Source organism: Callorhinchus milii, unplaced genomic scaffold (assembly GCF_018977255.1).
Source record: "Callorhinchus milii isolate IMCB2004 unplaced genomic scaffold, IMCB_Cmil_1.0 Scaffold28, whole genome shotgun sequence".
Taxonomy (NCBI): domain Eukaryota; kingdom Metazoa; phylum Chordata; class Chondrichthyes; order Chimaeriformes; family Callorhinchidae; genus Callorhinchus; species Callorhinchus milii.
In genome coordinates this window covers 2,413,305-2,441,234 of record NW_024704769.1, presented here as the reverse complement: position 1 = coordinate 2,441,234, position 27,930 = coordinate 2,413,305, and the positions used below count along the sequence as shown (strand labels likewise).

The following is a 27,930-nucleotide window of genomic DNA, read 5'->3' as shown; positions in this document are numbered from 1 at the left end:
GTGAAGGAAGAAGGGGGGAGTGAGTGAAGGAGGAGAGAGTGAAGGAGGGAGAGGGGAGTAAGTCAAGAAGGACTGAGTGAGGACAAGAGGGAGGGAGGACTATGAGGCGGGTCACGTTATTTGTGAACGGCAGCGCCAGGAATGGGAAGGTGAGAGGCCACGAGCGTTGCCAAAGATTTTAATTGTAATAACAGCGATGATGATAATACTAATCCTTGCGTTTTGGTACAGCGCCTCATCGCGTCTTCGACACGTCTCGAGGCACTTTGCAGGGTAGACTGTCCAAGGGCAGTGACTGTGTTTTGTGGGCGAAATGCAGCCGGCGAGGCAATTGCGCACAGCAGCGTCCTCCAAACAGTCGTGGATTGATTGGTCGCCTTCCATTCGCGAACGTAATGTTAATGCACTCATACATAATGCTGGCGTTTGACATTGGCAACGAGGAGGAAGGAGTGTGTGTGTGTGTGTGTGGAAAAGGCTGCCTCCCCAGAGAGGGCAATTTAAAAAAAAATTGCAGAATAATAACAACAAATTACATTTATGTAACGCCGCTCACCATCCTGGCGGTCGCTTGACATGTCGTGTCGCAAACCATATACTGTATATTATTTTCTCGTAAGAACATAAGCATTCGCTAGGCGAAAGGGGACCAAGGTCCATCTAGTTCGCCTCAGTTGTTTATTGAAAGCAACGGAAAACCTCAGTTGCCTCGTTTGCTTGAAAATCACATCTGGGTTGAAGAGGTTTGCGTTGAATTACTTTTGCAATTCAGCGTTTTGTTTTTTGTGGAGCGTTCTGGAATGTTCGGTTCTGAAATGCATTTGCTGAAAAGGTGGTGGTGGTGGAAGCTGATTCGATAACAACTTTGAAGAGAGAAGCAGATAGATATTTAGGGAGGACAAATTTGCAAGGCTAAGGAGAGAGAGAGAGAGAGCGTGGGATTGATTTGAACACCTCTTTCAAGGAGCCGGCGCGGACACGATGGACCGAATGGTTCCTTCTGTGCTATATAATGCTATGATTCTCTGTAGGAGCTTCCATATGCTGAGTTGATACCTTGTATTAAGTAATACAGTCAAACACTTGAAAACATAGGATTTCTGTCTGATTCTTTTATATTTGTAAATCTAACTTGCTGTTGTATAAGGTTGCGATTCTTTCAATTCACTCAGGTCGTGGCTGTATACGGAGCTCTGTCAGATTTGCTGTCGGTGGCGAGCAATAAGCTGGGTATAAAAGCCGCCCATCTGTACAATGGGAAGGGTGGCCTCATCGATGACATTGCACTTATTAGGTAAGCCTTTTGTTATGTGAACTACAGTAGATGTACGGAGGGGGAAAGAGCATGTAAAAGGGACTGAAGGAATTGCTCTTAAAATAACCAGCACCGACAAAATGGGCTGTGTGGCCTCCTTCTGTGCTATCAATTTCCTCGGTAATAACTTGACACACCGCCCATAGCATTAAATAAAACACCCGAAAGCACTTACTGATAATAATCCTGGCATGTGATATCATTGCTTTCACGCCAGGAGGACGTCTCAAAGTGCTGTACTTTACAATTTAGGGTGACAGGTAATGGCTGTGCATTGTGTGGGTAAATGCAGCAGCCAATTTGCATACAGCAACGTCCCCACAAATGGTCATCGAATGAATGACCAATTTTGTTTTGCACCAGGACACCGGGGGAAATTCCCTTGTCTTTTCGAATAGCGCCACAGGTTCTTTAACATCCACCCGAACGTACAGAAATGGCACCTTGGCTTAATGTCTCACAAGAGACGCAGCACTTCCCCACACCCCCACCCCCACCCCAGCCATGCATTGGAGCATCAGATTTGATTGAGCTCAAAATCCTGACGCGGGTGCTCGAACTCCCAACCTTCTGACTCCGCAACAAGAGTTCTTCCAACTGAACCAGGCTGATAGCTAGAGAGGGAATTGCTGTCAAGTGAGCTGGCGAACAGGGATTGACCATCTGGAACCAGAGGGTCACTGTTATTACCTGCACCGAGTCGATATCAGACACTCTGCAGGGTAATTAATGCTGTCATCTCTTTACCTCTGAGCTGACTGCTGTAATCAACACGGAGGATAGGAATTCACTGACCTCAAAACTGCAAACGGCATTGCTTTAAAGCACTCCCGACAGCAACTATAAAATGTTCACATTAACATGCGTGGGTTGGGAATGGCGGGGGTGAGTTGTGTACAGTGGCTTGCTGTGCGGACATAGCTGGCCCATTGTTTATTTGTTTCTTTCCTTTTAATCAGAGACGATGACGTTTTGTATGTGTCTGAAGGGGATTCTTTTATAGGTGAGTGTGTGTATGTCTTAAAAAGGAGTAAACGACATGGGTATAAGGGGTAAGGGCATGGGAATGGGACTGAAAGGATTGAAAGAGCCAGCACAGACACGATGGACTGAACCTGTCTGTGCTGTAAGTTTCTTTGTGTGTCGTGTGTGCGCGCACCTTTCCAAGTCAGATGTTTGATATGGTTTTCAACGACCACAAATTATACTTCTATCACATCCCTTCACGTCGGAAAGACGTCCCAGAGCGCTGGACAACCCAAGTTTTGAACCCTAGCTGGGAGTTGAGATCAGGAGGGTGGGAGGCTGGCCAAAGGCACGGTCGTAGATGAAGGTCTTTAGACGGGACTTAAATGAGAAAAGTCGGGGTGACGCAGAGGGATTGCGGGGTAGAGTACCAGAGTGAAGGGGGGCTGTTGGGAGAAGGCGCGCAAACTCACAGAGTTTACAGTGGTTGCAACGGTGCAAGCTATGGCATCACACTAAAAACGTAACAGTCCTTGGGTTTGAGACAGTGCCTATAAAGTCTAGATTTCCTAATGCACCTCGTGGAGGGTTGGTGTCGAGTGCAGTTGCTCTGTTTTTAGATGAGGTGCGAGCTGCTAGCTGAAAGTGACAGCCTGCCTCAGTTGGTAGCTTTCTCGCTGTGCTTTGGCCTCTAACAGATCCTCTGGCAGATGGTGGGAAGGACGCTGATGCTGACGATAAATGCTGGGGCTGCACCGACTGGATAACACTAAATGTCGGGGGAACGTACTTTACCACGACTCGGTAAGCACGTGGAATTTAAAGAAACTTGCCCAACGCTTTGCCCTGCCCGCCCGGGAATCGAGCCCAGGTCCTCTCGCTTTGCGAGGCGAGCGCTCTAACCACTGAGCTACAGGAGGGAAAGAGCGCGCATTCCATTCCAGACCAGGGAACTCTCCCTCCGTGTTTAGGTGTATTTAAGTATGAGGAACACTTGCTCTGTGTTGGATGCTCTGAAGCAGGCCGATGGGTAATCCAGCTGATCCGGAGAAACACAGAGGCCGCTTAAACCAGTGGATGGCTAACCACTGAATAATATTAATAACTACCCACCCTCCACCCCTCCTGGTCCCAACCACCCAGTTCGAGTGCGGATTTGTTGTTGCTGTTGTTGTTGAGGCCGTTTCTTGTCCCCCCGCAGGAGTACTTTAGTGAACAAAGAACCGGAGAGTATGCTAGCTCACATGTTCCGAGAGAAAGGTGAGTCTCGCGAGTGCAGCTTTCAAGACTTACCGACCTGCTTGCGGGGCAGGAAGCCTTTTACTGATGTTTACATGTATTTCACTCCTTACTTGTTTAAACGTATCCTTACATTTACTCAGAGAATACAGTTCAAAATCCTGGTTCTCAACTGCAAAGCCATCCACTGCCTTACTCCCCCCTCACCTGCCTGTCCGACCTCCTAGCCCCATATCAACCTCTCCACTCAGCGGACACCGGCCTTCACATCCCCTGCACTTCCCACCCCACCATTGACGGTCGGGCATTCAGCATCTCTGTCTCCACCCTCTGGAACTCTATCCCACCCTCTGGAACTCTATCCCGCAATCCCTCCGCCTCACGCCCTCTCTTGCCTCTTTCATGTCCCATCTAAACTCCTTCCACTTCGACCCTGCCTTCAGCCACCCAGCGTGCGGTTAGTACATTCCACGCAAATGACGTGAAGGAAGTTTACGATGCGATGAGGCCATGTTATTCAACACAGGCGTCGCTCTCGGTTTCTGAAAGTGTTCCAATTCTGTTTGTAACAGACGCTTGGGGAAACAAGAAAGATCAGCGGGGAGGTTTCCTAATTGATCGCAGTCCTGAATACTTTGCCCCCATCCTGAACTACCTGCGTCATGGACAGCTCATCACCAACGACGGCCTCAATCTGCTGGGTGCGTTGCTCGCCTTCTTCTTTTCCTCTCACCGGTAAAAGAATCGTACAGAACAAGAATGATAATCTTGCATTTGGTAGAGCTCCTTATCACGTCTTCAAGATGCTTCACAGATGTGCCGGTTCTGTAAAGAGAATTGACGGTTTTGTGGGTGAAACGCGGCAGCCAATTGCGCACAGCAATGCCCCTCAAACGGTCGTGGATGGAGTGACCAAATTATTATTATTTTTTATTTATTTTCTTGGCCAACATTTCGCCCTGCACCCCCCCCGGGAATCAAACCCAGGTCCTCTCGCTTGCGAGGTGGGTGCTCTAACCACTGAACTGCAGGACTCCGTAACCTTCCCCCGGTTCAATGTATGTCTCATTGAATTCCAACAAATCCCGCCTAAAGACCTACCTTTTTGTTCGTGGTTACGGTAACCCCCACTCGACTAGTTGTCAGACTCCAGCACTGTGAAGCGCCCCAGGATGCTGCCCCGCGTGAAGGGCGCTGTGTAAATGCAAATTGTTGTTGTTGTTGTAGGTGTCCTCGAAGAGGCCAAGTTCTTCGGTATAGAATCTCTCATTGAACAGCTGGAGTTAGCCATCAAGGTAAGGATATAAGAACAAGAATTTGCTAGAAAGAAGACCAACATCCATCCTGGCATTACTTAAAGAAAATGAATCTTTTCCCTCCCCCCTCATGCTGTAATTCTACATAACATTAATAATAATCCTTGATATATTTGATATAGCACCTTATCACGTCTTCGAGACGAGAGCGCTTCACGGAATATACTGTAAAGTGCAGTGCCTGCGTATTTTCTGGGCAAAACACGGCAGCCGATTGCGCACAGCAGTGTCCCACAAACAGTCGTAGCTTCAGTGAACAAATTATTTTTTGAAAAAAATTTAAAGGATTATTAACCCCAGAAAACGATCCGCCAATCGACTAACAAACGGGTTCCTACTTAATGCTAGGTAAACAAGTGTGTGCTTGTGTGTGTGGAGTAAGGAAACTTGCCCAACCTTTCGCCCTGCCCAGGCGGGAATCGAACCCAGGTCCTCTCGCTTGTGAGACACGTGCTCTAACCACTGAGCTACGCGATGGTCTGATTGTTCCAAAAGCCACTAATCAATTCACTTCTTATTTTGTCCCCTAGATTTCGTTGCCGGCTGAGGACCACACTCCCATCTCTCGCAAGGAATTTGTCCGGTTTCTCTTAGCAACGCCAACCAAATCCGAGCTTCGGTGCCAGGTGACTGCACTCTCCCCACGCTTATCACATCAAAACATCTAGCCTCAAGACCAAAATCAAGGGGTTTCACTCGGCTGCCTCTGCCCTTCTACTTGCAGATATCATCAACCTCTCCTTTTCCATTGGCCCCGTTCCCAGCCCCTTAAAAACAGCCGTCCTAATAATCTTTGCATTTAATACAGCCCCTTAACACATCTTCGAGACGTCTCACAGACTGTAAAATTGATTGCTTGCTTTTTGGGTGAAATGCAGCAGCCAATTGCGCACAACAGCGTTCCACAAATAGCCGTGGATTGAGTGACCAAATTATTGTGTTTTTGGAAGAAATTATTAGCCCCGATCTGCCAATCAACTAACAACCGGGTTCCTGTTTACTACTGGGTAAACAGAGGCGTGTGAAGTAAGGAAACTTGCCCATCGTTTCACCCTGCCCGCCCGGGAATCGAACCCAGGGTCCTCTCTTGCGAGACAAGTGCTCTAACCACTGAGCTGTGCCAGTTGTTGTTGACGACTCTTTGTGTATTTACTTCTCAGGGCCTCAATTTTAGCGGGACCGACTTATCCCGACTCGATCTCCGCTACATCAACTTTAAGATGGCCAACCTCAGCCACTGCAACCTCAGCCACGCCAACCTGTGCTGTGCAAACCTGGAGCGAGCTGACCTGTCGGGAGCTAACCTTGACGTACGTACAAACCTGTGTCCGCTCGCAAGAGAGATCTGTACTTAGAGAGCAACCGGGTTACCAGGAAGGCTGGGGGATTGTTGGAAAGACACCGTGACAGATTCCCGTTCTCTTTTGCAACAGTGCCACAGGCTCTTAAACTTCCACCTGAACAGGCACAGGCTCATCCAAAGGACAGCACTGCATTGGAACGTCAGCCTCGGCTGAGAGCTCAAAAGTCCTGCTCCGGTGCTTTAAAACTCGCAAGCTATAGGTCCATCAGTGGATTACTTACCCCATGATTTAGTAAACAGAAACAGGACTGGTTATTCAGCCTCTCGAGCCTATTCTGCCATTATAAAAGACCATGGCTGATCAGTTACCCGCCTTTGCCCCATATCCTTTAACACCCTGACCTAACGAATAGCTACCTACCACCCTCTTGAAAAGGTGAATGGATCCAGTATCCACAGCCTTTTAGGGGAGAGAGTTCCAGATTTCCACTAACCGTTTGGGTGACAAACTACCTCCTCGTTTCGCTGCTAAATGGCAACGGTCACAGTTGCCTGTAACTTGCAGAGTCACTGACTTCCCCTCTGTAGAGCTCGCTGCTGATTGCTTTGCGTGGCTTTCACAGGGCGCCAACCTTCAAGGGGTGAAAATGCTGTGCTCCAATGCAGAGGGAGCTTCACTGATCAGCTGCAACTTCGAGGATCCTTCAGGCCTTAAGGCCAACTTGGAAGGTGAGGTGTATCCTTGGCTCAACCAGTGTACACTGAATCATCACGTTCAACAACAACCACTTGCCTTTGTATGGCATCCTTCATGTGGTGTAGCGTTCCGGAGCGCTTAACATTCTTCATGATAATAATAATAATCCTTTCATTTGATACGGCGCGTCACAGGATCCACTGCAAAGTAAATTGACCGTATATTTTTGTGAGAGAAACGCGGCAGCCAATTGCGCACAGCAGCGTCCCACAAACAGTCGTAGGTTGAGTGACCAATTTCTTGGGGGGAAGGAATTATTACCCCCAGAAAAGCGATCCACCAATCAATTTAACAGACGGTTTCCTGCTTACTGCTAGGGGGGGTAAGGAAACTTGCCTGAGATTTTGCCCTGTCCCGCCCGGGAATCAAACCTAGGTCCTCTCGCTTGCAAGGCGAGTGCTCTCACCACTGAGCCACAGGACTCCACTGGAGGACTTTGTACTGAAATGAAAGGCGGGGCTGATCTTGGCCTATCCGCTTGATGGGGATTAAGTGACACGAGCTGCTCTGGGGGCTTGCCATTGATCTCCGCACCTTGTGTCTCAGGGGCCAATCTGAAAGGAGTGGACATGGAGGGCAGTCAGATGACTGGCATCAATCTGCGTGTGGCCACATTAAAGAACGCCAAGCTGAAAAACTGCAATCTCCGAGGGGCAACGCTGGCGGGCACAGACCTGGAGGTGCGAACAACACATTACATTTACACAGTGCCTTTCACGTCAGGAGGACGTCCCAAAATGCTGGACAGTCAGGGATCCGCACCCAAGTTGGGGTTGGGATCAGGAGGGGTGGAGGGCAGAGTAGGAGGGTGACTAATGGCACGGTCGAAGAGGAGGGTCTTGAGAAAAGAGTCTTCCTCATTGTTATTAGATGAGTGGTGGGGGGTCAACCTTTATAAAACCTTTATAAGTAGAAAGTTGGTGTGGTTTGATGCTGAGCTGGAGAGGGAGATGGGGAGATGACCGAAGGCTCAGTTGAAGAGGGAAGTCTTCGGGTGGGATTTGAAGACGAGCAAATGGGGGAGCGGCAAGACTGAGGGATTGAGGCAGTTCCAGTGATTTGATTCCACCCACTCTTGATTGGTAATGTTATCCCATCCTTTTCCAGAACTGCGACCTGTCCGGTTGTGACCTGCAGGAAGCCAACTTGAGGGGCTCAAACGTGAAGGGAGCCATCTTCGAGGAGATGCTGACCGCCTTGCACATGTCTCAGAGCGTCAGATAAGATCCCGCAGGCGGGAGGGAGGGCGACGTGACCCCCATCAACGAGGAAGAGGAGACGGAAGTACCAAGACCTCCATAACCCGTGGAGAACACGTTCATTCAATTCCGTTCTACACACACGCACCTTGCGCTCACCTATTACAGACACTGCTTCAAGCTGCTCTGGTTCATTTCACACCATACGCTTGGGAGATAGAATCAGCTGCCCTCCCGTTCTGACTTTACTCCAGATAATTGTTAGCCGGACTCCTTGGGGACATTTTATAACCGTCTATGTGTGTGTGTGTGTGTACACACGCACACAAAGTGGCGCTGGTTAATGTAGAATTTCAGGGAACGTCTTCCTCCCACAGAATTCTGTCAGGGAGTTTTTGCACGAAAAGAGTTCTCGTTATAAACCGTTGGTGGGGCGGGTTGGAGGCCGGATCGTGTCCTGGGCCCAAAAGGTAGTTCTCAACAACCGTCGGTGTCAGAGACGGGAGAGGCGAGTGAGACAACACAGGAACGGGCGACAAAGGGGTTCAAAAGTGAAGTTAATAGGGCAAGGTTGGGGCAAGAGCAGCTTTGGTTGACGTAGTGTGTGGGTGACCTTGACCTTTGCTAGGCCAGGGATTGGGGGGAATGGGGGTAAAGAGGGGGAAATGCAATGGTTGCGAAAAGGAGCAAACACGTTTCTCAAGCGCCAAATGAAGCCGTGTACTTACTGAGAGGGAGCGGTTTCGGTGAGGCTCCGGTACAATGCTTTTAGTCTCGTTCGGGGGCTGCCAACTCGCTGTGTCTGAACGCGCACACCGAGGGCCACAGCAACCAACGACACTCGTATCGCGAGCGCCCTTCACGCCGGAAAGACGTCCCAGGGTGCTGGACAATCAGGGGTTTGGGACTCGAGCTGTAAAGCTTAAGTTTCAGCACTTTGCCGAGCTCCAGGACAAGACTTAACCCCTCTATCTCACCGAGGAGATGCTCTCTTCGTTTACCTGCAGACGGAAACTATTTGGGCCACAAACTATATACGGTCGATCCGCTTTACAGTATATTCTGCGAAACTCTTTGAGACGTCTCGAAGGTGTGACGAGGCGCTGTATCAAATGCAACGATTATTATTTACTCAACGCAGGACTGGTTTGAATAAACTATTCTCTCAGCATCGCTTGCGGGTTTCGCCATCGGTTCCTTCCAGGAGTTGCGCTCAGGCGAGAGCGCTGCCTCACCCACGTCACAGCCTTTTAACGTACATCCGTAGCCCAGCGCCACATCATTAAACCTGCCTCAGTCAGGCCGTGAAACCCAAAGCTGGTCAGGATTCGCGTAGAAAGGGGATTAATTAGTCGGCCGTTTGAACGGGGGAAGCAATTATTGCATTAGTGTTATTATTATTGCTGTAGCTCTGGTTGGAGCACTTACAAACGAGAGAGCCTGGGTTCGATTCCCCGGCAGTGCGAAACGCTGGGCAAGTTTCCTTACTCCACACCCCCCCCTATTTACCTGATATTAAGCAGGAACCTGTTGGATTGCTTTTCCGGGGGTAAATAGTGCCTTCAAATAAATAAATAATACTTTGGTCACTCAATCCACGACTGTTTGTGGGACATTTCACCCACCAAATCTACTCGCATACGTGATGAGGCTCTATATCAAACGCAAGGATGATTATCATTATTATTCTCCTGCGTTTACCCTTTCCAAATATCTATCCCAAGTTCCCCTTCGAAGCTAATCAGGATCTTCCTGAACCACAGCCCCAGAATAGGGTGGTCCTCACACTAATATTTTTCCCAGCTAAATTGATTTGATCATTCTCTTCTTCCACTGTTCGTGGGGACGTAGCCGGACACAAACCGACCCAAGAGACGCAATCACCGTGTGCGCCAACAATTCGCTGTGAAGTGCTTTTCGACGTGAGATCCCTGCGTTAAGTGCAGAGATTATTATAACGCAACTTACAGTGGTACCTTTTAGCCGCGGACGGGACTTAATCTATCCGGCAATTAACTGGATTGGACTCTATTCTGAGGCGACGACGGTTTGTTGAGTGTGTGCCTGCGGTGCGTTCCCTGCCCCGTGGGGTTCTCGCTGATACCCTGCTGCGAGCCTAATGCAGCCATTATCGCGCCGTATAAAACCCCACCAGAATAAGCCGTCAATCGCAAACCCAGGAGCCACAGCAGAGACGAGAGCTGAACCTGCCTCGAAGCCCCGTGAGCCGCAAGCGTCTGCGAGGTAAGGACAGTTACTCGGAGCTTTGCGCCCGTGTTGTAAATCGCTCGGGCGCTTTAACTGGAGTCTTGTAGCGCAGTGTTTAGAGCGCTCGCCTCGGGGTTCGATTCCCGGGCGGGTCAGGGCGAAACACTGGGCAAGTTTCCTTACTCCACACGCACGCCCTCCGTGTACCTAGCAATAAGCAGGAAACTCAGCCGGTTGTTAGTTGATCGGCGGATCACTTTTCCGAGGGTAAGAATCCCTTCGGGGAAAAAAANTAATTCCCGAACGACGTGGTCACTCAACCCGCGGCTGTTTGTGGGCTGTGCGCAATCGGCCGCCGCGTTTCACCCGCAAAACACACAGTCATTACACTTTACAGTGTGTCCTGTGAAGCGCTTTGAGACGTCTCGAAGACGTGATGAGGCGCCGGGTCAAATGCGAGGATTATTATTATTTTTATTAAGGGCCGGCCGGCGCTCGCTCGGGGCTTTGCGCCTTGTGTCGCACATACCCGGTTTAAATTGAAGCGCACGGAGAGTAACAGCCGCGTCTTCTTACAGAATGTCCGCCCTCGGCAAAAGGCTGTTGTGGCTGTCTCTGACCCTGGCCGTCCTCACCGCCCTGACCTCGGCACAGCATTGGTCCATCGATAACCGTCCTGGAAAGAAGCGTGGCACAGAGCACATGATTGAATTCCTACAGGGGGTTTGTATCCTCAGCATTTTCACCCCCTCGCACCCCCCCCAATCCTCCCATCCCACCCCTCCGCCCCACTCCCTCCTCTTGAAACTGATCCCAATCCCTTTCCATCTCTCTCCAATCCTCTCGATGCCATTCGCATTGTTGTCACCATTTCTTTTAACGGGACCCACAAACCACACAGTCACTTCGCTTTGCAGCACGCCCTGCGAAGCGCTTTGAGACGTCTCGAATGATAATATGATGATGATAATAATAATAATAACCTCTGCATTTGATATAGAAATAATTAGTATTATAATAAAAGTGAGTTGGCCAGAGAGGTACTCAGCGAAATTGAATGGGGAGAGCGCCACTACACCCGTTCTATCGCACTGTGGGTCTCTCCAGCAGCAGAGACAAAACATAATAATCCTGGCATTTGATGTTAGCGCCTTACAGCGCCTTCGACACGTCTCAAAGCGCTTCACAGGAGGCACCGTAAGGCGGATTGACTGTCAGTGAAGCGGAGCTCGCTCTCGCTCAAACCCAGAGAGGGAGGAAACGCATTCGTGCAAGTTTTAAGCCGCAGGTGAGGTTGAGGTTGGCGAGAATTTTTTTTCCCCCCAGTTGCAATCAAAAACCCTGTTCACCGCAGGTCGCAGGCGAAGTCGAGGAGCTGATTCAGAGCAGAGGAAGAGCTACCGTTGAGCTCCCAGAGTGTTCGGGAGACAACCCGGTAAGTGCGATAAGCGCAGTGGGCGAGCGGCTGAGACGTAAGCTGCACGTGGCAGCAAATCCCAGCGGAGCGTGTCGAGACTAAATTCCATCACCGCCCCCATCGCGCCGGTTCCCACTGTTTCCCTATCGCCGAATGGATCGATTTCGAGGCCGTCACACTCTTTATTTGAAATCCCTTCACACCCTCCCTACCACTCCCACCTGCTTACCCCCTAAATCACCAACCTGCTGACCCCCCCCCCCCCAACTGGCTCCCTCCTCCTGCATGTCCCTCGTGCCCTCCGTTCCACCATCGGTGGCCGCGCTTTCAGCCACTACGCCCCCGAAGCTCTGGGAACACTCATCCCCTATCCCTCCATCTCGCCCCTTTCCTTCCCCATCTTCAGGGTCCTCTTCGACAGCTCCTACGGTCACCAAGTCGTTGTTGAGGCGGTCGATATACAGCGCTTGATCACCTTTTGTGTTCCAGGGAAAAATGGTGTTGAGAAAAAACATATAGCAGTGAAAAAAACAGTTGAGCCGCTGAATGGAATGGATCGCTGACCTGCTGCAATCACTCACTCACTCACGAGCGCGCGAGCGCACTCTCTGTGACGTGTTAAATCTTTACCATCAGATTTGAATGCAGGAAATAAACCCTTTCCGCTCTCACGCACGCGGCTTTGCGATTTAATAACCCGAAATAAATGATTCATTTGCAGCTGAGAAAGTTGCTCCTCGGCTAAAAAGCAATCGTAAGAGATGTGGATAAGGCGCTATGTCAAATGCAAGGCTCATTATTATATCAAATGCAAGGATTATTATTATTAAATCAAGTGTAAGGATTATTGTGTTGCATTTTGGCCACAGCTCAGCCAAATAGCCCTCCTGCGGCCACCACTGCGCAACGCAGCTGCACACACACACAATGCAGTCACTTGACCAGACACGGTGTGAAACCCTCTGTGGCCACAAGAGGGCCCCCACCACCCACCCATTCTGTTTGTAAAGTGTAGTGACTGTGTATTTTGAGGGAGGTGTGGGGGGGGGGTAGGGAGGGGACCAGGCGGAGGGATTGAGGGAGAGAGCTCTAGAGTTTCGGGGCGCAGTTCCTGACGAGGGGGTTTTCTCCGGTCAGGAAGGGGTTCAAGTGCTCCGGTTGAGTGAAGTTTGGGGGTTTCCCCCTTCGAGCAGCTCTGCTCGCCCTGCAGTGGGGAGGGAGACCATTCGACCATTCAATCAATCCTCCTCCGCCGCCTCTCCTCCCACCACAACCTCCAAGGTTCAGCCCTTGACTGGTTCAGGTCCTACCTGTCACACCCCCTTCCACTTCGTCGCAGCAAACGGCTTCTCCTCCGGCCCCCGCGCCGTCTCGTGCCGTGTCCCTCAGGGCTCTGTCCTCGGTCCCCTCAGCCTCTCTGCCCTCGCACTCTGGAACTCCATCCCACGGTCCCTTCGCCTCGCTTCCTCCCTTTGCCTCCTTCAAGGTCGGTCTCAAGCCCCTTCTCTTCGAAGCACCGTGCCTTTGGTCGCCCTCCCAACTCTCTGCCTTCCTCACCCCTACCCCACCCCTCCCCGATGCTCGGGCTGCGATACCTGATTATCGTGAGGACACACGGAGGTTATCGGGGGGGCTCGACTCTACACCCACGACCACCCGGGTGTCTGACACGCACGGAAACCCATCACCGCGCTTCAGAGTTTCCAGATCAGCCAACGTTTCCGAAGATGTGGCCAATTCTCCCGGGTTCAAAATGCCCCTGGAATGTAGACCTCACTCTCCTCTCCCCTCGCAGAGGGTTGGGGGGTCGCGGGGGGGGGTGCAGACCCTGGAGCAATCGATGATGTGATGGCTGGCTTTCAACCAGCTCTCTCTTTCTCGCTCTCTCTCCCTTTCCGAGGTCGGGGAGGAAGGCTTAACGTGTGCTGTGTCCCCGTGCCTGGCGTGTGGTGTGGACATTAGGTTAAGAGACGGCTTTCCTCGTGACTTGATAAACGATGGGCATTTGTTTTCGCTTGTGACTGCGTCTGTCCGTGAATCGGGAGCTGTCGGTGAGCGCAGTCTCCCCATTGCCCAGTCCCCATTGCGCTGTTTTGAGTGCTTCTTCACGTATCGTGTTCCCTTTAAAGAGGGGTAAGCAGCTGATGTACAGCAGCAATCGCCCCCCCCCCCCCCAACTGGGGGACGGTGAGAGAGCAATCACACATCGTCTGACCCCCGAGGCGTGTCTGTTGTGTGCGAGCGTGTGGGGTGTGCGTGCGCTCAGCTTGTTACGAGACATCAGAAATAAACCAAATGGTGTGATCTGGTGTGATCCAGCCCGGTGAGCCGGCGTGCGGCTGGGGGTACGGGGGTGGGTGTGGGGGGGGGGGGGGGGGGGAAACCGCTGGCAAACAGCCTCTCGACACCTTTGGGGTTTTGTTTTTGCTCGTTTCCTTTAATTAGTCGCTTCACACAACAATCGCCAGAACAGGACGCGGTGACTGGGCCTCTCACTGTGAAACACGGCGATCTCACACGAATGTACAAACACCCCCGAGAAAGACGAGAGAGATTTAAAAAAAAAAAAATATTACACCCGACTAACGCGCAAGTGCCGTCAGCAACAGCGCGCGCTTCCTAGTCTAGAGGCGGTTTCGAGAGAGCAACTCACCTCCTATTATAATGCCAGCCGTCAGCAGGGTAAAGCCTTCTCTACGCTATCCTTTTCTCATAATAATTCTAGTATTAACCCCGGCACTTGATCCGGCGCCTTCCCCTCGCGTCTTCGAGACGTCTCAAAGCGCTTCACAGGATACACTGCGAAGTGCAGTGACTGTGTATTCCCGTGGGCCAAACTCGGCAGACACTGGCGCCCGGCGGCGAATTGGTTCCTCAATCTACGACTGTACGTGGGACAAATTCCCTTTGCGGTGTACCCTGTGGGGTCAACGACGCGATAAGGAGCTAAACCAAATGCAGGGATGGTTATCATTATTATTATTATTATTGAGTGAAAAATTTAATCTTTTTTTTCTGGAGGGTTTATTAACCCCGGAAAAGCGGTTCTCCCAATCGACTAACGACCGGGTTCCTACTCACTGCTGGTAAACAGAGGCGTGTGTGTGCGCGTGTGCGTGTGTGTGTGCGTGAGCGCGTGTGTGTGTGGAGTTAGGAAATGTTTCGCCCTGACCTGACCCCCCTGGGAATCGAACCCGGGTCCTCTCGCTTGCGAGGCGGGGGCTCTAACCCCCTGAGCTACTTTACGGAGGGGGCGGCGGGGGTGTGGCTCCCCGTCTATCTTCGTTGCTAGTGATATATGTATAAATTTTACAGTCGCTTTACAAAATAGCATTACCTAATAACGCTGAGCGTGAGGTGCGGGGCCGGGCAGACACTGTGCTAACATCGAGGGCTCTCCTTCTCCAGTAGGTGGGTCTCTGCTTCCGTCCTTTTCCCACTCTTCTCTTCTCTCCTCTCCACTTGGTGGGGAGAGGGTTGGGGGTGGAGGGGAGGGCTTCGGGCGGGGAGTGGGGTGGGGTTGGGTTGGGAGGGGGACAGGAACCATAAGCCAGCATCCGAGTCACGGCAATTTATCCCGATTATTGTAATGAGTTATTCTTTTTTGTTGGAGATTCGGTGGTTCTAGAATATTGTTCAGTCGGTCTCGTTTCCCACCCCCCCCCCCCACCCCGTTTCCCCCTCCCCCCCCCCCCCACACACAACCGTCCCACTCACTCCTTCGCATTCACTCACACAACACACATTCAACACACACTCAATCTCACACTCACCAACTCTCACTCACAAACTGTCACTTAGTCTCCCTCACGCTCACAGATTCTTACTCACGTACGTACGCACATGCATACGGTCATGCTCACTTATTCATACACGCACATGTACTCACATATACACGCACACGCGCGCACACACGCACACACACACACACACACACACGCTGGAGTCTGAGAGAAACAAGGAGGACCTCCCCAGGTGCTGGAGAGTCAGGGATTTGGACCCGAGCTGTGGGGTTGGGATCAGGAGGGGGTGGATGTTGGGGAGGGTGGGGGTAGGAGGGTGACCGAAGGCACGGTTGAAATGGAAGAGGTGGTGGGGGGGGATCTTGAGAGGGGCCTTGAAGGAGACAAGAGAGAGGGGGTTGTGTGTGGGTTCGGGGGGTGGGGGGGGTGTGGTGGGTCGGTGGCACCCCAGCCTGTGCTGAGCGGGCTGTACGCTGGCCCAGACACTGGCTGGATTGTGAAGCTACCGGCAGGCGGGGGGAGAGGGGAGAGAGTGGGGGGGCTATAAGGTGGTCTCGTTGCCCGGGTCTCTCAGCCCTTTCTCAGTGTCCGTCTCGTTGTAGTCTGACTCCATTTCTATCTTTAGCTGAGGGACGGCGTTGTGGGCGTAGTTGAAAGCAGGGGAGGAAGGGCAGGAGATCCTGAGCCGCAGGGTTATACTGTGGGGAGAGAATGGTGCGGGGGGGGGGGGAGAGGGAACAGGTTAGAAACAGCAACGTTTACGATGTCTGTGTTTGTCACAGCGCAACGTAGCGCGTTTCCCTGCAAAGTGTAGTGACTGTGCGGCATGTGTAAGGAAGTGGGGGGTGGGGGGGCGGGGATCAGTGTGTGTGGGGGGAGGGTCTGGGTGTGTGCGGAAGGAGCGGTGTGTGTGTGTGTGAGTGGGGGGGAGGGAGAAGTGGCTTGGGGTGGTGTGTGCGCGGAGAGGGTGTGCGTGTGTGTATGGGTGGGGGGGGGCGGGGGGGTGTAGCTGACGATGACGCACGTACCTCCTGTCTGGAGAGTCAGAGTTATTTGGGGACAGGTCAGCACGCACAGCTCCAACCAGCGGCCCTTTCTCCTGTGGTGGGGGGGGGGGGGGGGGGGGGGCAGAAAAGAGGGACAGAGGGTTAAACGAGAGCGCGTTACATAACGTCCCGATTCCCCCGCGCCAGCGTGAGCTCTGGTTCGTGGTCAGCGAGGCTTCCTCTGCGGCACAGACCGAGTGACCACCCACTCCCGCCAGCGGTCGGATAGTTAGTTGTTGAAGATTTCAGTTTTACGGTGAAGGCTTCCCTCGTGGGAGAGGGAAGGACAGACGGAGGAGACGGAGCTCGACACGGAGAGAGGGAGAGAGAGAGAGAGACAGAGAGAAAGAGAGAGAGAGACACACACACACAACAACAACAACAAGATTCCATTTATAGAGCGCCTTTCACGTCGGGAGGACGTCCCGAGGCGCTGAAAGGCACACACAGAAAGACAGAGAGAGACACACACACAGACAGAGAGAGAGAGAGAGAGACAGTGAGAGGGAGAAACACACACACACACACACACACACAGACAGAGAGATGGTTAGATTACTGGTTAGAGAGCTGATTGAGGTTACCGCAGACTGAGCGGAGAGTGAGCGACAGAGCACCGAGGGCGAGCTTTCCCCCCCTTGGCGGGAGCTGTTACTCACTGCTCGGGCTCTGGGAACTGTTTTTCTCGGACTCGATCTGTTCCATGGGGATCTTTACTGGAACCGGGAGCATCTGAGGCTTATTCTGCACGGAAACCTGGAATTTAGGTGTACATGTTTAAGGGTTCTCAGTGTGTGTGTGTGTGCGCGTGTATATGTGTGTGTGCGTATGTGTGTGTGTATGTACGCGACTCTGATCTTTCTCTGAGTGCGCTGGAAGATCGCCAGACCGCAATATCCATGGTTTGACTCCGGTGGTTACCCCCAACTCACACTCTGGGCTCCCCAAAGCCTTGGCTTTCTTTTGCCAACCTGCGAGACTCATACTCTCTGGAATTAGGTAAGCGGAATTCCTCCCTCCAGGGAGAGAGCGGGAGCGAGAGCGAGAGAGAGAGAGAGCACATGTGCCATTCCAATCTATCCACGTGGGGAATTCTCAGTTGGGTTTGGAGACTCTTAAGCAACGGCGATGGGTTTCCGTGTGTGTCGGACACCCGATTGACCCCCCAAAAAGCACCAGACCACCCAACCTGCACTGTGAACCAGTGCGTTATTTTACCACTGAAGGTTATCTGCTTAAACACGCGGCGCAGGGGTTGCCCCCGTTTTCCAGCAGAAAAGTGCGAGTAAAGATACCGCCTCCAACAAAGGGAAGGAAGCGGCCGAGCGGAGGCGTCACTATTTAACAGTAATAATAAAAATATTTCTATTGGTCGTTGCTCCCATGCAAGTAGAAACAATACATTTCCCGGGTCACGGCTGTAAAATGAATTAGGATCCATTTTACGCGCAGAAGGTCCCTCACGGGCAACGTGGGGGTTGGTCCGAGGGGAATGGCTACCACCACACTGCCCGGTGTGTAGCAGACTCCAGCCCCGCACACGTCCACCGAGCACGGACACCAGTCATGAAGGCAGTACCAGACTCGGTGACAATCCCATCTGCTTCTCCCTGCGTCCGGGTCATCACTGATCCCCTAAAGAGCAGAGACACCAATGGACAAGCGTGGAGTCGCGCTGAGTCAGTCACTCCAGACAACTCGACCCGTTTCCACACGGGGTCAGGAGAGGAAGCCATTTTCGTGGCTGTCAAGGCCAGAGAAATGGAATTATTTCAGAAGTGACCTGAGCAGTAGATAGACGGAGATACACATACAGTGGCCTCCTGGGTTTCTCCTTGTGCGTTTCCTGCCTGGAGGCGATATTGACCACCGACAACTTGTATTCACACAGCGCCCTTCACGCCGGATCTAGTCCCGGGGCCCTGAAGATCAATATAATAATAAAGCTCACATCTGACCCTGCGCTCATCACATCACCAAGACGTCTCAAAGCTCCAACAACAACACCTTGTATTTATATAGCCTCCTTCACGACGGACGGCATTTTCACAGGGTTTTTACAATAAAGTGTCATCCCTGTGTGTTTGGAGGCAAACGCTACCCTCTCGGGTGGGGGTAAGGGGCGAGGTCCTGAAATTCCTCCTCGTCTCAGCCTGACAGACCGTTCTGTCTTGAAACGTTCCCAAACTGTGGAATATCTCTCAACCTTTGGCTGTGACGTGGAGGATTTATCAGCCGGGACGTCGACTGGGAGAAAAGAAAATCCGGGATGAAAACTTGGCACGAAATCTGTAAACCTTTTTCTGGGGCAGAGGTTCTGGCAAAGACTAGGGGGTGGGGGGGTGGGGGGGGGTAATTGGAGGGTGGGGGCAGGTTTGGGTGGTAGTGTGGGTGGGTGGGTGACGGGCAATGCTCACCAGCAATCCCGGAGGCCTTGTTGTACACCAGTTCCAGCACAATTGGTCCCTGGGATCCGGGCTGAGGGTCTCCTCGTTGTGACCAACGCTGGAACAGACAACACAAAGGCCGAGAGGTTGGGAGAATTCAGTGTGATTGAGCGTTGCCCAGTGATGCTCAGACCCAAAGGGTTTGGAGGCTGGAGAGAGAGAGAGAGAGAGGGGAGCAGAGTGGAGGGGGAGAGTACGGCTTGGGTGAAGTGGGGGGGGGGCATGGGGGGGGGGTGTTGTATTACTGCGTTCACACTGCAGAGTTCAACTTCTTTCCTCTCTCCGTCTGAACTCAGTGGACATCCAGCAGGTGATCTCCAATGACTTAATGCTACTAAGTCTTCCTAATTTTCCTTCGTACCCTCTGTTCCACTATCGGTGGCCACTGTGCCACTGTGCCCCCCCCCCCCCCAAACTCTGGAACTCTCTCCCTCAATCCCTCCGCCTTGCCCCCTCCTTTCCCACTTTCAAATCCCGCCTAAAGACCTTCCCTTTCGGGGAGGGGTGAAAAAAAAACATAAAATTTTCAGCATTTACTATTTATTGTGAACGTGATTCCTCGGTGCCTCAATAATAATAATATTCCTCGCATTTGACAGAGCGCTTCTCACGTCCTCAATGCGTCTCAAAGCGCTTCACGGAACGTATCGTAAAGTGAATCGACTGTGTATTTGTGGGCGAAACGCGGCGGCCGATTGCGCACCGCAGCGTCCCGCAAGCAGTCGTGACCAAACTGAGTGACCACATCACTGACCAACTGCAGGAAGTCCACAACAGAATCGCTTACAGGTAACCAGTGACCCTCCGTTCGCACTCTTACTCTCCAAAGTCTCACCGTCGAGTTCTGTTCTGTCATCGCATCAACTAATGACTTGATAAAGATCAAGGAAGAAGGAACTCAGACCAGGCGCTCCTGTCCCCGTCTCCTTTTTTTTTTAACCCCCATCTCTCATTTACAAAGCCGAAGCCTTGATCTGTAAACAGTAAATATAGGACCAGAAATTTCAGACGGACAACTCGATCGGCTCAGTTGGTAACTCGCTCTCCTCCGAGAGGGAGGGGTCGTGAGTTTAAATCCCCGCAGGTCATTGACGCTCCAGTACGCAGATGAAATTCCACAGCAAAGGGCAGATCCACCCGGTTGAGTGGACGGGAAAGGTACCATGACACTGACTGACCCACAGGAGAGCGGACACGGGCTCAGTGTCATGGTAGCCATTCCCCCCCCACCCCCACCCCCCGCCCCCCCCCACCCACTCCGGCCAAACCACAGGTTGCTGTGTGTAAAATGGATCCTAATTCATTTCACAGCCATTACCTGGGAAATACTTCTTTTGATATCAATAGGGAGCAAAAGCAAACAGAAGTATCGTTAGTATTAAAAATGATGCCTTCGTTACCCTCCGCGAAGCCACCTCCAACAGTGTGGGTTGTTGAAATAACTCCCCACCCCCCCGACCCAACCCCCACCCTCACACCTTTCAGAGCCTCACCTCATCCTCGCTGTCCTCGTCCCGGTCTTTCCCTTTCAGTTTTTTCTTCTTCTTTCTGTCCTCCTCCTTTTTCTTGTCTTTCTCGGGCAGGATGTCGTCCAGCCACGCCAGGTCGTGCTGAGAGAACATCAGGTCCAGAAGCTTCCTCACTATGATCAGCCCCAGGATCTGTCAGCGCAGGAACCCAGAGGGCGTCAGTCATTCCGGTGTCAGGCGCCAGGGGGGCGGCAGTGACCGGGGGGGTGGGGGGTTAGCCCACCAGGGGGGCATCGGTCACCAGAGAGAGCCAGTCAGCCACCACCACCACCGCCGCCAACATGGCTCCTCACCCAAGTTAGTGCATCAGTCACACCAGTGTCAGTCACCAGAGCGGGTGCTCTGACAGAGGTGATCTCTCTCCCATACCCCACCCCCCCCACACACCCCCCACACATACTCCCCCCAGCCCCATCTCACCATCACTGGAAAGATAATGGCCGCGACTGTGGACTTCAGGACCCAGAGGACGGCCAGGCAGAGGACCTGGACCACGGTGAACAGGTGGATGCGGCGGAGGGGGACGTGCCTCAGGTAGGCGTGATCCGGCTGGTGTTTGCTCGGCATCAGGAACAGTTTGCAGCGATCCCAAAACTGCGGGAGGTAACCGTTAGTAATTAATACCGGGCCCTCGTGCCAACAACAACAACAACTATTTATATCCAGCGCTGCTCACGCTCGCTCACTCACCGGGTTACACAGCAGACGGGGTTTGGTTTAATGTGTCATCTGAAAGTGCCTCCGACATTGTGGCTCCAACCACCCCCAACCCCCCCCCACCCCCACTCCCAGCATGACGGTGTGAGAGGGTGGGGGGGGGGGGGGGGGTGGGGATGAGCCTATGGTGGTGGTGCAATGATTCTGAGTTGATCAATATCGCGAGCAATTGATCCAATGCTGCCCGTAGTTCCAGCCGTCCATTTTATAACAGTGTGTGGGTGGTTGGGGGCGGCGGGGGGGGGGGGGGGGGACAGGAGGGGATGAGGGGGTGTGAGTTGGGGTTACGAGGCACTAGTTCCCAAGTGAACATCTTAGCGTCTCACTGTTGCGCTGTTACAGACACTGTGGAGAGACACGAAGCTCTGGTGACCAACACACAGAGGGCTCAGCACCTCACGGCGATACACCTCTGTGTCAAATGCACGGAATATTATTATTAGTATTATTGTCGCGCCCCCTCTCGGCATTTTCTAAACACCTCGATCGCGTCCCCTCTCAATCTGTGCTCCGGGTCCGGGGGCGGTGGGGGGGGGGGTGCGCGGGGTGGGGGTGAGGAGGCTTCTGTCCCCCTCTGCCCTGTGTGACTGCTGTGTGACTGAGAGCAGATCACTTGGTCAGAGAGATCCTCAGCCAAATACGACGGGGACGGCGCCCTCCGTGGGGGCACTTGTGTGTAACCCGGGGTGGCCACGGGAGGGCGCTGTGTCCCCACATTCTCTCTGGCCAACTCACACGCAACAACAACAACAACAACAAAGTTACACGCGTAAAGCGCCTTTCACGTCGGGAGGGCGTCCCAAGGCGCTGGACAGTCAGTGTTTCGGACCTGAGCTGGGGGGTCGGGATCGGGGTGGGTGGGTGGAGGACAGTTGGGGGAAGGAGGGTGATCGAAAGCAGGAGGAGGGTCTTGAGATGGGTCTTGCAGGAGGCGAGGGAGGGGGCGAGACGGAGGGACTGCGGGACGGAAGTTCCAGAGTGGCGGAAGGCCCGCCCGCCAACAGTGGGGGCGAGCGAGGTGGGGGACGTGAAGCCGGTTGGAGCCCGCTGGGCGGAAGGAGCGGGCAGGTCGGTAGGGGGTTAGGAGGTGGCGGAGGTCAAGGGGAGCGAGACCATGGAAGGGTTTGTTGGTGAGGACCAAGATCTTGAACTGTATCCTCTGTGTGATGGGAAGCCGGCGGAGTTGGGCGAGGATGGGGGTGAGGACACGGGCTGCAAAGTTCTGGATGATCTGCAGCCTCTGGAGGGAGGAGTTGGGGAGGCCAACAAGCAGGCACGAGGGCCCGGTATTAATTACTAACGGTTACCTCCCGCAGTTTTGGGATCGCTGCAAACTGTTCCTGATGCCGAGCAAACACCAGCCGGATCACGCCTACCTGAGGCACGTCCCCCTCCGCCGCATCCACCTGTTCACCGTGGTCCAGGTCCTCTGCCTGGCCGTCCTCTGGGTCCTGAAGTCCACAGTCGCGCCATTATCTTTCCAGTGATGGTGAGATGGGGCGGGGTGGGGGAGTATGTGTGGGGGGTGTGGGGGGGGGTGGGTACGGGAGAGAGATCACCTCTGTCAGAGCACCCGCTCTGGTGACTGACACTGGTGTGACTGATGCACTAACTTGGGTGAGGAGCCATGTTGGCGGCGGTGGTGGTGGTGGCTGACTGGCTCTCTCTGGTGACCGATGCCCCCCTGGTGGGCTAACCCCCCACCCCCCCGGTCACTGCCGCCCCCCTGGCGCCTGACACCGGAATGACTGACGCCCTCTGGGTTCCTGCGCTGACAGATCCTGGGGCTGATCATAGTGAGGAAGCTTCTGGACCTGATGTTCTCTCAGCACGACCTGGCGTGGCTGGACGACATCCTGCCCGAGAAAGACAAGAAAAAGGAGGAGGACAGAAAGAAGAAGAAAAAACTGAAAGGGAAAGACCGGGACGAGGACAGCGAGGATGAGGTGAGGCTCTGAAAGGTGTGAGGGTGGGGTTGGGTCGGGGGGGTGGGGAGTTATTTCAACAACCCACACTGTTGGAGGTGGCTTCGCGGAGGGTAACGAAGGCATCATTTTTAATACTAACGATACTTCTGTTTGCTTTTGCTCCCTATTGATATCAAAAGAAGTATTTCCCAGGTAATGGCTGTGAAATGAATTAGGATCCATTTTACACACAGGCAACCTGTGGTTTGGCCGGAGTGGGTGGGGGGGGCGGGGGGTGGGGGTGGGGGGGAATGGCTACCATGACACTGAGCCCGTGTCCGCTCTCCTGTGGGTCAGTCAGTGTCATGGTACCTTTCCCGTCCACTCAACCGGGTGGATCTGCCCTTTGCTGTGGAATTTCATCTGCGTACTGGAGCGTCAATGACCTGCGGGGATTTAAACTCACGACCCCTCCCTCTCGGAGGAGAGCGAGTTACCAACTGAGCCGATCGAGTTGTCCGTCTGAAATTTCTGGTCCTATATTTACTGTTTACAGATCAAGGCTTCGGCTTTGTAAATGAGAGATGGGGGTTAAAAAAAAAAGGAGACGGGGACAGGAGCGCCTGGTCTGAGTTCCTTCTTCCTTGATCTTTATCAAGTCATTAGTTGATGCGATGACAGAACAGAACTCGACGGTGAGACTTTGGAGAGTAAGAGTGCGAACGGAGGGTCTCTGGTTACCTGTAAGCGATTCTGTTGTGGACTTCCTGCAGTTGGTCAGTGATGTGGTCACTCAGTTTGGTCACGACTGCTTGCGGGACGCTGCGGTGCGCAATCGGCCGCCGCGTTTCGCCCACAAATACACAGTCGATTCACTTTACGATACGTTCCGTGAAGCGCTTTGAGACGCATTGAGGACGTGAGAAGCGCTCTGTCAAATGCGAGGAATATTATTATTATTGAGGCACCGAGGAATCACGTTCACAATAAATAGTAAATGCTGAAAATTTTATGTTTTTTTTTCACCCCTCCCCGAAAGGGAAGGTCTTTAGGCGGGATTTGAAAGTGGGAAAGGAGGGGGCAAGGCGGAGGGATTGAGGGAGAGAGTTCCAGAGTTTGGGGGGGGGGGGGGCACAGTGGCACAGTGGCCACCGATAGTGGAACAGAGGGTACGAAGGAAAATTAGGAAGACTTAGTAGCATTAAGTCATTGGAGATCACCTGCTGGATGTCCACTGAGTTCAGACGGAGAGAGGAAAGAAGTTGAACTCTGCAGTGTGAACGCAGTAATACAACACCCCCCCCCCATGCCCCCCCCCCACTTCACCCAAGCCGTACTCTCCCCCTCCACTCTGCTCCCCTCTCTCTCTCTCTCTCTCCAGCCTCCAAACCCTTTGGGTCTGAGCATCACTGGGCAACGCTCAATCACACTGAATTCTCCCAACCTCTCGGCCTTTGTGTTGTCTGTTCCAGCGTTGGTCACAACGAGGAGACCCTCAGCCCGGATCCCAGGGACCAATTGTGCTGGAACTGGTGTACAACAAGGCCTCCGGGATTGCTGGTGAGCATTGCCCGTCACCCACCCACCCACACTACCACCCAAACCTGCCCCCACCCTCCAATTACCCCCCCCACCCCCCACCCCCTAGTCTTTGCCAGAACCTCTGCCCCAGAAAAAGGTTTACAGATTTCGTGCCAAGTTTTCATCCCGGATTTTCTTTTCTCCCAGTCGACGTCCCGGCTGATAAATCCTCCACGTCACAGCCAAAGGTTGAGAGATATTCCACAGTTTGGGAACGTTTCAAGACAGAACGGTCTGTCAGGCTGAGACGAGGAGGAATTTCAGGACCTCGCCCCTTACCCCCACCCGAGAGGGTAGCGTTTGCCTCCAAACACACAGGGATGACACTTTATTGTAAAAACCCTGTGAAAATGCCGTCCGTCGTGAAGGAGGCTATATAAATACAAGGTGTTGTTGTTGGAGCTTTGAGACGTCTTGGTGATGTGATGAGCGCAGGGTCAGATGTGAGCTTTATTATTATATTGATCTTCAGGGCCCCGGGACTAGATCCGGCGTGAAGGGCGCTGTGTGAATACAAGTTGTCGGTGGTCAATATCGCCTCCAGGCAGGAAACGCACAAGGAGAAACCCAGGAGGCCACTGTATGTGTATCTCCGTCTATCTACTGCTCAGGTCACTTCTGAAATAATTCCATTTCTCTGGCCTTGACAGCCACGAAAATGGCTTCCTCTCCTGACCCCGTGTGGAAACGGGTCGAGTTGTCTGGAGTGACTGACTCAGCGCGACTCCACGCTTGTCCATTGGTGTCTCTGCTCTTTAGGGGATCAGTGATGACCCGGACGCAGGGAGAAGCAGATGGGATTGTCACCGAGTCTGGTACTGCCTTCATGACTGGTGTCCGTGCTCGGTGGACGTGTGCGGGGCTGGAGTCTGCTACACACCGGGCAGTGTGGTGGTAGCCATTCCCCTCGGACCAACCCCCACGTTGCCCGTGAGGGACCTTCCGCGCGTAAAATGGATCCTAATTCATTTTACAGCCGTGACCCGGGAAGTGTATTGTTTCTACTTGCATGGGAGCAACGACCAATAGAAATATTTTTATTATTACTGTTAAATGGTGACGCCTCCGCTCGGCCGCTTCCTTCCCTTTGTTGGAGGCGGTATCTTTACTCGCACTTTTCTGCTGGAAAACGGGGGCAACCCCTGCGCCGCGTGTTTAAGCAGATAACCTTCAGTGGTAAAATAACGCACTGGTTCACAGTGCAGGTTGGGTGGTCTGGTGCTTTTTGGGGGGTCAATCGGGTGTCCGACACACACGGAAACCCATCGCCGTTGCTTAAGAGTCTCCAAACCCAACTGAGAATTCCCCACGTGGATAGATTGGAATGGCACATGTGCTCTCTCTCTCTCTCGCTCTCGCTCCCGCTCTCTCCCTGGAGGGAGGAATTCCGCTTACCTAATTCCAGAGAGTATGAGTCTCGCAGGTTGGCAAAAGAAAGCCAAGGCTTTGGGGAGCCCAGAGTGTGAGTTGGGGGTAACCACCGGAGTCAAACCATGGATATTGCGGTCTGGCGATCTTCCAGCGCACTCAGAGAAAGATCAGAGTCGCGTACATACACACACACACACACACACATACGCACACACACACACGCATATACACGCGCACACACACACACACTGAGAACCCTTAAACATGTACACCTGAATTCCAGGTTTCCGTGCAGAATAAGCCTCAGATGCTCCCGGTTCCAGTAAAGATCCCCATGGAACAGATCGAGTCCGAGAAAAACAGTTCCCAGAGCCCGAGCAGTGAGTAACAGCTCCCGCCAAGGGGGGGAAAGCTCGCCCTCGGTGCTCTGTCGCTCACTCTCCGCTCAGTCTGCGGTAACCTCAATCAGCTCTCTAACCAGTAATCTAACCATCTCTCTGTCTGTGTGTGTGCGTGTGTGTGTTTCTCCCGCTCACTGTCTCTCTCTCTCTCTCTCTCTGTCTGTGTGTGTGTCTCTCTCTGTCTTTCTGTGTGTGCCTTTCAGCGCCTCGGGACGTCCTCCCGACGTGAAAGGCGCTCTATAAATGGAATCTTGTTGTTGTTGTTGTTGTGTGTGTCTCTCTCTCTTTCTCTCTGTCTCTCTCTCTCTCTCCCTCTCTCCGTGTCGAGCTCCGTCTCCTCCGTCTGTCCTTCCCTCTCCCACGAGGGAAGCCTTCACCGTAAAACTGAAATCTTCAACAACTAACTATCCGACCGCTGGCGGGAGTGGGTGGTCACTCGGTCTGTGCCGCAGAGGAAGCCTCGCTGACCACGAACCAGAGCTCACGCTGGCGCGGGGAATCGGGACGTTATTAACGCGCTCTCGTTTAACCCTCTGTCCCTCTTTTCTGCCCCCCCCCCCCCCCCCCCCACCACAGGAGAAAGGGCCGCTGGTTGGAGCTGTGCGTGCTGACCTGTCCCCAAATAACTCTGACTCTCCAGACAGGAGGTACGTGCGTCATCGTCAGCTACACCCCCCCCCCCCCACCCATACACACACGCACACCCTCTCCGCGCACACACCACCCCAAGCCACTTCTCCCTCCCCCCCACTCACACACACACACCGCTCCTTCCGCACACACCCAGACCCTCCCCCCACACACACTGATCCCCGCCCCCCCACCCCCCACTTCCTTACACATGCGCACAGTCACTACACTTTGCAGGGAAACGCGCTACGTTGCGCTGTGACAAACACAGACATCGTAAACGTTGCTGTTTCTAACCTGTTCCCTCTCCCCCCCCCCCGCACCATTCTCTCCCCACAGTATAACCCTGCGGCTCAGGATCTCCTGCCCTTCCTCCCCTGCTTTCAACTACGCCCACAACGCCGTCCCTCAGCTAAAGATAGAAATGGAGTCAGACTACAACGAGACGGACACTGAGAAAGGGCTGAGAGACCCGGGCAACGAGACCACCTTATAGCCCCCCCACTCTCTCCCCTCTCCCCCCGCCTGCCGGTAGCTTCACAATCCAGCCAGTGTCTGGGCCAGCGTACAGCCCGCTCAGCACAGGCTGGGGTGCCACCGACCCACCACACCCCCCCCCCCCCGAACCCACACACAACCCCCTCTCTCTTGTCTCCTTCAAGGCCCCTCTCAAGATCCCCCCCCCCACCTCTTCCATTTCAACCGTGCCTTCGGTCACCCTCCTACCCCCACCCTCCCCAACATCCACCCCCTCCTGATCCCAACCCCACAGCTCGGGTCCAAATCCCTGACTCTCCAGCACCTGGGGAGGTCCTCCTTGTTTCTCTCAGACTCCAGC

General features: G+C 53.2%; 2 protein-coding genes and 1 long non-coding RNA gene across 3 annotated transcripts in view; 2 read left to right on the top strand and 1 right to left on the bottom strand.

The window, feature by feature from the left end:
- Positions 1-50: 50 nt before the first annotated feature.
- On the top strand, positions 51-9,269 carry kctd9a (potassium channel tetramerization domain containing 9a). The gene is made up of 12 exons (XM_007911771.2): positions 51-149; positions 1,173-1,294; positions 2,275-2,318; positions 2,980-3,085; positions 3,483-3,541; positions 4,093-4,221; positions 4,748-4,815; positions 5,367-5,462; positions 5,997-6,146; positions 6,763-6,868; positions 7,443-7,576; positions 8,004-9,269. The coding sequence occupies exons 1-12, from the start codon at positions 102-104 to the stop codon at positions 8,118-8,120; spliced, it is 1,179 nt and encodes a 392-aa protein (XP_007909962.1). The 5' UTR covers positions 51-101; the 3' UTR covers positions 8,121-9,269.
- Positions 9,270-15,888: 6,619 nt separating this feature from the next.
- The window catches only part of LOC103190868 (electrogenic sodium bicarbonate cotransporter 4-like), a 27,370-nt gene continuing 15,328 nt past the window's right edge, over positions 15,889-27,930 (bottom strand). Inside the window, exons 7-10 of the mRNA XM_042344423.1 lie at positions 20,906-21,079; positions 20,450-20,617; positions 16,492-16,559; positions 15,889-16,161 (exon numbers count right to left, since the gene is read on the bottom strand). Of these exons, the coding sequence (XP_042200357.1) occupies positions 16,005-16,161; positions 16,492-16,559; positions 20,450-20,617; positions 20,906-21,079 (567 nt within the window). The 3' untranslated portion in view covers positions 15,889-16,004. The remainder of the gene's footprint in view (positions 16,162-16,491; positions 16,560-20,449; positions 20,618-20,905; positions 21,080-27,930) is intronic.
- LOC121851036 lies at positions 24,618-27,704 on the top strand. The gene is made up of 4 exons (XR_006085820.1): positions 24,618-24,669; positions 26,345-26,441; positions 27,039-27,109; positions 27,432-27,704. It is a non-coding gene; the product is annotated as an uncharacterized LOC121851036 (long non-coding RNA).